Source organism: Chelonoidis abingdonii, chromosome 4, assembly GCF_003597395.2.
Source record: "Chelonoidis abingdonii isolate Lonesome George chromosome 4, CheloAbing_2.0, whole genome shotgun sequence".
Classification (NCBI taxonomy): Eukaryota; Metazoa; Chordata; order Testudines; family Testudinidae; genus Chelonoidis; species Chelonoidis abingdonii.
This window is the reverse complement of record NC_133772.1, coordinates 47,644,566-47,654,325: the sequence shown is the minus strand read 5'-3', so window position 1 is coordinate 47,654,325 and position 9,760 is coordinate 47,644,566. Positions and strand designations below refer to the sequence as shown.

The following is a 9,760-nucleotide window of genomic DNA, read 5'->3' as shown; positions in this document are numbered from 1 at the left end:
CTCCGACGTATGGAGGGGGAGGAGGCGTGGGTAGTGAGCACGCCACAGGGACACTCCTCTCGAGAACGTCAGTTACTGCACAAGGTGAGTAACTCCTCTCTTCTTGTTCTTCGAGAAGATGTCCCTTGTGGTGTGCTCCGACTCTTTAGGTGACTCTTCTCAGCAAGTGCAGGTATCTCAAGGCCAGTATTGGTACTATCGATCTGGCAGGAATTGCGAATACAGATACTCGCTTCTGCCTAATGCGGATGTGTAGAGAGGGGGACGACTTTGAGTAAGGGGCCAATAGGATGAGTAACGAATGTATTGGTGGAGGACCATGTGGCACGCCTACAGATGGGCTGACAAGGGGACTCTGCGTAGGAAGGCTACAGAGGTAGTACAGAATCCCAGTGAATGGTGTCCTGATCATGCCGGAGGATGTAACGTGCCCTATCTGATGCGCACCGACACCTAAAGTGGAGCACCCACAGGGACATCTCTCGAAGAACTTTGCTAGACACTAAAGATTAGGCACTGAATAATACAGAAACTGGATTTATGGCTTATTACAGCTGCTCCCCCATCCCTTCCTTTCCTCCCTATGACAGGAAGGGTATTAACGGGCTATTTCACCTTGAATGGTCCTTTCAAATATGTGTTAACTACTTATGCTTAACAATCTGTTCCACTATTTATTTAGCTGTGAGATTGAATCAGTTTCCCAGACCCAAAGAACTGTGTAAACTCAAGAGCTTCTCTCTCTTACCAACAGAAGTTGGTCCAATAAAAGGTATTTCTTCACCCACTTTGACTCCCTAAAATCCCAGGACCGACACAGCTACAACAATACTGCATTCTATTACAAATACTTTCAGATTCTTTCATTTCCCTTTTCACACAAGACTATGTTATACTGCCTCTGAGCCACCAGATGGTTCTATAGCATTTCAAACAAATGCTTTACTGAGTTATGAAAGCTACTGACAAAATCCAGCACCGATATCACTGATTAATACTTTTCATATAGCCTTTAGTAAAGACAAGATTTATCTTTTCTCACCAGTATAAAGAGATATTCACTCATCTGCTGTATTGTGTTGTGTCAGTTCACATTAACCATGAGTCACAGCTGGATAGCTTCCTTGAGCTAGCTTTTTCTTCTACTGCTTTCCCTACTTCCTATTTGAAATTAGCCTTTAGTGTCTAACCCTTTCAACTCTAATCTGAAATCTGCATATGCAACACATAATTTGTTTGCTTTTTCTCTTCTAAAACTTTTGTAAATATTTTATACAGCAGAGAGTGAACATTTAACATTTTCTTTCTAATAAGGCCAAACCATTCATATGATCCTGTTCTCTGAAAGTGAGAGACTTTTAGCACAAGGCCACCAGACTAGTTCTTCATTATTTATAAAATTCTCTATTAAACTGCAACTTTGTGTTCTTGAAACACAAGAATCTGAGAGGAGAAGAATTACCTAAAACCTAGAAAACCTGAAAGACCAAAGAATTTTGGACATGCTGTATGGAATAATATGCCACTAGCATTACCTCTCTGCTGAGATCTAAGTTATAATCTTGAGGTTCCAGGTCCATCTCTGTCACTGGTACAGGCTGAATTTTTAACCTGTCATTTTCGTTTTTCTCTTCTCCACGTATTGTTCTCTCAAGTAACTGCAAATCAAATTCTTGTTCTCGTTTCCACTGGTAACAGATACAAAACAATTAATGGTGTATACCAACAAATAGATCTCCTAGAAATTTTTATGGCCATAGCCTCTAATATTAGGTTGCTGAAAGAGTCCATGAAATTATGCTCTTAAATAACTGACACACAAAAAACACAACTGTCATGCAAAAAAAGTTTGCTAGTCTTATTAATATTACTTTTGACTTTTAGCTATGCTATAAGATTTTACTTTATTTTTTATATGCTGTAAAAAACTGTTGATCAGTATTAAGCTCTAATAAGTAATCTTGTCATGACTGTGGGGAAAGTCCCATTAATAAGAAGTAAGTGCTCTATGAACACACATTAAGGGGACCATAGGCAGACTGTTTTGGTTTCAGTGAGCTTAGAGAATGATAGAATACGGAGCAATAAACATTATATATACATATCTTATAAAATAGGATGGCTTTGAAGGGTGGACATTTACACAACAGACTGAAAACTACACTAGATCTTATGCAGCTCTCTTCAGAAGTGAGGAGTAATTATTACTACTAATACTCCACAGATACATACATTAACTGAAATTATAATGCTAATATTAAGTTCCAATGGACCTGGAAATATTTAAAATATCCTCAAAGCCATCTTAATCATAAAACTTCAATAAAAAGATTGTTTATTCTCCTTATAAGATCAACCAAAATTAACAATCTATTGGTTATCATTATAAAAATCTCACAATAAAAGCTTACTAAAAGAAAAATTGCCTTTACAAGGCAAACTTTTATCTATTATAGAATCATGGCAGATTTGAATTAAGCAGTATGTTTTGGGGGTTCAAAGTTGAAATTATGACAGAATGCCCCTCCTCAGTTAGGAATATATATATAAAAACTTAATACAACTTTATATGCCTAATTGATGTTACAGATGTAGTTATGTTCTCATCAAATGCCACAAATGCCTCATGGTGGCAATTCATATTAGTGGAGCCCTGGAATTTTATCTCATAAAGCTGAAAACTGAAAATATCATACTCTCTCAATCCACAAATCAGTATTTATATTCTGAAAAAGAAAAGTGCTCCTCCAGTATTTGAGGATGTAGAAAGCAGAATATGTTGCTATATGTTTCACACATCTGCTTTTCTTAAATCTCTCTCCAGTAACTCTTGACTGGCTTTGATTAAAGCTTACAGCCACTTTTACTCCACTAGGTTATACATATTAAAAAAAATCTGATTTAAACCTATTCATGCACAAGCTCTCAATAATCACTCAAAAATATGTAGTTTTTATATATATTCAAAATGTTACTTAATTATAAGGCAGTTAAAGCACACGTAAAAAATTAAGAAATCTCTTTTTAGGATTCAAAGGGGAAAACACGTTTTCTTACACTCACAGTGCTCAAGATGCAATCTTCTACTCATAGTCAACCAGGCCTGATTGCCATAGTATATTTTATACTCGCACAATATTAATTTCAAGATATTGTTATATTGTTAAGAAAAACATCAATCCATTATGATGTAGCAATATGTTTATTGGCTTTGATGTTGAGAAATTAAAAAGGCATTTTATATAACAAATAAATCCATGTACTATGTTCAATATTTTAAATGTCATACTACACTTGAGAGGTGATGAATTTTTAAAAAAATCAGTGCGTTATATTAAAATTAGAGTTACACATACATTGTATGTTTAAAATAGAATGTTACAGACTGCGGAGCAATTAAATAATTACATATTTAACTGTTTAACATCTTGGCCGCTAAATAATTGTAAGGTTGCAAACAAGCAAATGTGCTATCAAACATGCTTTTGTGTGTTGGAGCCCTCTAGATACAGGAAGAGATCTTTATGAAACGTATCAACAGGTAAAAGAGATCACTTTAATTCCTTATAGCAAGAAACAAGATGGCACACAAATTTGTACATAAAATATTCATTAAAATTATTAAAGGAGTGTTATGAATGTTTAAATTAGAAGAGTGCATATATGTTAGAGTTGTATATTAAAAGTTCAGGTTTAGTTTTGCTAACTAAAACATGAAAATGGCAGTGATATCAAAATTTTACATTTCCCAAAGGTTATACATTATCTTTCTGCAAATTTGAGATTGCAAAATACAGGCCAGAATGGATGAATGTCTCCAAGATATGTACCCATAGTTACTTGATGAAGTAAACAAGGATAATTGGGTTGTAAATTAGTGTTTCTGAAGGATTCTTAAAAAATGGGAATTAAAAGTTGAGTAATATCAAGGGATTTAGAAGTGCTAATAATAGACACACAGCTACTAAAATGCAATTAAGCCTGGTAAAAATTGAGTAGTCTAGTTAGAAATTATTTTGAAATAATTAGAAACTTTTTTAAACAAAAGAAGGAATTAGGTATTATGAGTGACAATTCTAAAAGCAAGAGATCTTGTGCAATGAATTAGGTAAATAAGGTGATCGTTCTAAGGCTCTAGTGAACCAAAAGAAAAATAAATTTTAGAAAAGGAAGGCTAGCATTATAGTGGCTGTGACATTTACAGTACATCCTTTATTTGACACCACAACATGATCAGATAACTTCACCAATTAGAATTGCTTTGGTTAGCGTCCAGAATGTATAATTAAAAACTTCTGTTCAGTACAGCATTTATTCTCAGTAACAAAAACTAAAAATTCTCTTTCTTCAGCAACTGAACTTTGAGTGCCATTAAAATATTCCACATTTGAGCTTTAAAGAATAATTTATAATTAAAACACATTAACTGGTGCATAAACTTCCATTAAATAGGATTAGATTTTAAAACTGATTATCAGTTTATTTATATTTTGTCAACATCTCATGGAAAAAATCTTGGTTTCCTATAGCCATATATAGCTCTTCAACTAGTTATAACGATTTATTTTAAACACACTATGTAAGAACATTGTAAAAGGCCCATTCTGTCATAAGCAATCTGAAAGGTGTACAAACTTCATTATGCTTTCTAAATACAGTTCCAATCAATAAAAACAATTCCTGTCTCTGAAGTCATTTCAATATATGCTAGTCTCTTCTTGCCACATTGTTCTCTCACCAACTTACCTGCACAACCAGCTACATAGACTGCAACTATCTGTTATCAAAAACTGATCATTTGTTATTCACACTCTTGAATCTGGTATTACACTATGATATATTTAGAGTGGAAGTATCATGCACTCAAGTGAAAATGCTTCCTAGAAAAACTACAGATCATATTTTTAGTTAAGTCCTTCTAAGGCATGTTTAACATACTGAGCCTATGTCCTCAGAAACGGGCCGGATGAAAGACCGAGATGAAACAGACTGTCTTTCTCCTTGGCTAAGAGTTCTCTTGCGTTCACGAACTAATGCCTTCTGATGTCGCTTCATTCTTTCTAGTTGTTCCTCAGCACTCATCTTGCATCTTTGGTGGTCTCCAGAGTATAAGCGTTCCAAGGCACTCTTTGGTCTCTCCTGTTAAAAAGTCACACGGAATACAAAACATATATTGTAATTAATACTTTATAAGTAGTAAACTAAAAAAGTTTACTCTTCCTCTATTTTTCAGTGTAAATGAGCAGATTTTATCCTATTGCTTTTTAAACTATTTTGCATATTTTCAACTCTGCAATTTCTACTGAGGTAATAAACACTGTATCATTAACTAGGTCCAAGGACTTCCTTTGTGAATCTGCAGCAACTTCAGTGAGTTGTTCTGACTCTGTCTCTTCTTCCTTGTATTAATCCTATCAAATGGAGTCTGCTCTACAAGGGTTCTCCCTCTAAAATACTCTGTTCAATGCTATATCCTCTATCACACCACATGCTTACACGTCTTCTTTTAGAACATCTCACCACTTCTTGGGTCAGCTGCTTTATCTTTTTCCTTCAGTCTTGATCTGCTGGATTCTCTTACCCACAGAATTGTCATGACAGTTTACGTGACCAAAACATCCAAGCCTCTACTCCCTAATTTTTTCATTTATGGTGTTACTTCTGTCTTTAGGGATGCCCAGTCAGTTTAACAATGTGACTGGTAAGAGGCCTTAATGTGACAGGTATAAAAAAAAATTTAAGCAGTTTTCCATCTCGTGGGTGCCACCAGAATCAGCTCCTGTTATGCAAAATACATCTGCACTCAGCATATTGTTTACAGAGATCCAGACACCTGTCACCAAAATATTTATTTAAAGTTACCTTGGAGCTATCTCTTTGAAATGTTGCATATGATGAACTGGTGGATGTCTGGTGCAGTCTGGAAGTTGATCCAGATAATCCTTTATAAAGAAGCAAAACAATGCTCAGGAGACAGATAACGGGTGGGTGTTTCTATTTTACATTTTCTATTATATATTTTTGTTACAGTTCACTTCTCGAAATTTTCAGCCAGGTAGGGCAGCAATGGGATACAGGACTTTCACATCTAGGTCACTAGTCAAATTCATTCTGTGGTTCATAGCGACCATAATTCACTACCATCTGAAGACAGTTTGGAAGCTGATGTAAAATGAGAAGTCTGAAGCCTCAGTCCTGTAACAAGTGTTAATGTAATCAAACTACCAGCAAACCTGACCCAAAATGGTACTTACAATCAAAGTAGAGGGTCCAGGACTGAATGGGGATAAAAACTAAATTGCCCCCCCTCTTTCCTCTAAGGTGGTTCCAGGACTGAGGTACACACTGGAGATGGCATAGGGAAAATTTTTACTAACTCTGCTTATGCTGTATCTGTGATATCTTCTTTCTCTAGGGCTGCCAATCTGGCGGAATAGATTCACTTAAAAAAATCCAAAACTCTACAATTTAAGCCATTATGAACATAAGAAATATTTTGGGTCAGGCAATAATTTAAAAGCCGTTCTGACAAACTATTTTTTCCTGTTATGGTACACTCCCACTTTCTAACAAAAAATGTGAAAACGTTTTAAGTAGAGGCTGATTATTTCTATGGCAAAATTATCAAAACATTGCTTGATATCGTTGTTTAGCTAACTTTAAGATAATGACTCAAACAGCACCCCTAATCTATAACAAATACACACACCCCATACGCAATGTGTCAGACCCCAAGTATTTTTTAAAAATGGCTTTTTATCAATTCTCTGGCTTACCTCTGATAGGTAATGTTTGGTATCCACTGTCAGAACCTATGAAACCAAGTGAAGTTTGGCTGAGGTCACCACTTATTGCAGCTAATTCAGGTTCACTCATGTATGAACGAAGTTCTCCCTACATAGAAAAATATTCATTTGATCAAGTGAGACCACAGATTCAGACAAATTAAAATAGTTTTCTTAGAGTCTTTGTGTTTCCAGGTTTCCATGTATCTGTCATTCCATAAGCATTCTGCATACTATAAAATGTATCAGAACAAAAAATTAGAAAGGTCCATAAATTTTAAAGGCTGTGGCTAAGTGATTGCTCACCCTATAATCTCCATTGACATATTGTCCCAGTTCTCGATCTCGCTTTCTTTCATCTGACTGACGTTTCAGGCCTCGCACTGATGTGTGCCTGATGACACTGGCTTCCCTTGGAAGAGGTGGAACAGCTGGTGGGTGATCATCAGGACTGTAGACCTGAGGGAGAGGAGGTCTGGGTGGTGCTTCATCTTCCTGGTAAAAGGTAAATAAACTGAGACTCAGCAAATAATATGCTATGAAGTTTAAAACACACCTTCTCCTATATTCTTGGAGCGTTAAAGGGTTATTTTAACTACTGAAGAAGGCTCTGTATAATAAAACGGTGAAGTATGTCCCCTCATCCCACCAACTAATGCATATGATGTTACATGTTATCTACTCAACTTCTTCTTCAAGCACTATCGCTCAGTTCCTTTACAGAGTCATAGAAGTACAGGGCTGGGAGGGACCTTAAGAGGTCATCTAGTCCAGCCCCCTGCAATGAGGCAGGACCAAGTAAACTTAGACCATCCCTTACAGGTGTTTATCTAGCCCAGTGGTTTTCAAACTTTTTTCTTGGGGACCCAGTTGAAGAAAATTTTTGATGCCCGTGACCCAATGGAGCTGGGGATGAGGGGTATGAGGTGTGGGAGGGAGCTCAGGTGTGGGACAGAGGGTTGGAGTGCGGGGGTGAGGGCGGGGAGGTGGGGCCGGGAATGAGGGGCTCAGAGTATGGGAGAGGACTCTGGGCTGGGGCAGGAGTTGGGATGCAAGGGCAGGTCAGGGCTCTGGGATGGGCGTGCAGACTCTGGGTACAGGAGGGGGCTCTAGCTTTGGGGGGGCTCAGGACTGGGGCAGGGGGCTGGGGTGCAGGAGGGGGTGAGGGCTCTGGGCTTGAGGTGGAGGCTCTGGGGTGGGGCCAGGGATGAGGGAGTTAGGGTGCAGGAAGGGCTCTGGGTTTTGGGGGGCCTCAGGCTGGGGCTCCTGGTCAGTGGCACAGCTGGGGAGGGGAGGCAGGCCGTCCTGTCCTGGTACCGCAGACCACGCTGCGCCCTGAAAGCAGCGAACAGGTCCTGATCCTAGGTGGAGGTGAGCAAGCAGCTTGGCGCAGCTTTCGCTCACAGGCTCTGCCCCCCCAGCTCCCACTGGCTAGTGGAGCCAGTGCTCAGGGTGGGGGCACCACGCAGAGCCCTGTGGCCTCCTGCCTATGAGCCGGATCCGCTGCTGGCCACTTCTGAGTAGGGACTACTAGTTTTAATACTAATCTTTACCGGCTGGTCGCCAGGGTCCCTGGGTGCTGAGCAAGGCGACCCAGTGTCTTGCATTCCGCAACCCAGTACTGGGTTGTGACCCGAGCTTTGAAAACCACTGGTCTAGCCTGTTCTTAAAAACCTTCAACTATGGGAATTCTACAACCTCCCTCGAAACCGACTTCAGTGCTTAACTATCCTTAGAGTTAGAAAGTTTTTCTTAATATCTAACCTAAATCTCCCTTGCTGTAAATCAAGCCCATTAAGGCTCGTCCTTCCTTCAATGGACATGGGGAACAACTGATAATCATTCTCTTTATAACAACCCTTAACATATTTGATGACTGTTATCAAGTCCCCCCTCAATCTTCTTTTTTCTCAAGACTAAAAGAGGCCAGTTTTTTAAACCTTTCCTCATAGGTCAGGTTTCTAAACCTTTTATTATATTTGTGGCTCTCCTCAATTGGTTCACAACTTGCTTCAAGTGTGGTGCCCAGAACACAGTACTTCAGCTGAGGCCTCACCAGTGCAGAGTAGAGTAGCAAAATTACCTCCCCTATCTTGCATATGATACTTCTGTTAATACACCCCAAAATATTAGCCTTTTTTGCAACTGTATCACATTGACGACTCATATTCAGTTTATGATCCATTATAACCCCTGATCCTCTTCAGCAGTATTAGTGCCTAGCCAGTTATCCCCCATTCTGTAATTGTGCATTTAATTTTTCACTCTTAAGTGAAGTATTTTGCACTTGTCTTTACTGAATTTAGATTAGAATGTAGATTTCAGACCAATTCTCCAATTTGTAAAGGTCCTTTTGAATTCTAATCCTGTCCTCCAGAGCATGAGCAACCACTCCCTGCAGCTTGGTCTCATCTGCAAATTTTATAAGCATACTCTCCACTTCATCATTCAAGTCATTAATGAAAACACAGAATATTACTGGACCCAGGAATCCAGTGGAACCCCACTAGATACATTCCACCAGTTTGACAGTGAACCACTGGTAACCACTCTCTCAGTATGGCCTTTCAACCAGTTGTGCACCCACTTTAAAGTAATTTCATCTACACCACGTTTCCCTAGTTTGCTTATGAGAATGTCATCCAGGACAGTATAAAAAGCCTTACTAAAATCAAGATATCTTATATCTATAGCTTCCCACAATCCAGTAGGCCAGTAAGCCTGTCAAAGGAGGAAATTAGGTTGCCTTTGGAGGATTTATTCTTGACAAATCCATGTTGGCTATTACTTATAACCCAATTATCCTCTGGGTGCTTACAAACTGATTGTTTAATAATTTGTTTTAGTATAACACGGTTACTCACCTTTGTAACTGTTGTTCTTCGAGATGTGTTGCTCATATCCATTCCAGTAGGTGTACGCGCCGCGCGTGCACGTTCGTCGGAAGACTTTTACCCTAGCAACTCCAGCGGGCC

General features: G+C 38.7%; 1 protein-coding gene across 1 annotated transcript in view; it reads right to left on the bottom strand.

Annotated features, from left to right (window-relative positions):
* The window catches only part of PLEKHA7 (pleckstrin homology domain containing A7), a 334,075-nt gene that overhangs the window by 22,587 nt on the left and 301,728 nt on the right, over positions 1-9,760 (bottom strand). The window contains exons 22-26 of the mRNA XM_032799204.2: positions 7,092-7,280; positions 6,777-6,894; positions 5,863-5,942; positions 4,939-5,139; positions 1,536-1,688 (exon numbers count right to left, since the gene is read on the bottom strand). Of these exons, the coding sequence (XP_032655095.1) occupies positions 1,536-1,688; positions 4,939-5,139; positions 5,863-5,942; positions 6,777-6,894; positions 7,092-7,280 (741 nt within the window). The remainder of the gene's footprint in view (positions 1-1,535; positions 1,689-4,938; positions 5,140-5,862; positions 5,943-6,776; positions 6,895-7,091; positions 7,281-9,760) is intronic.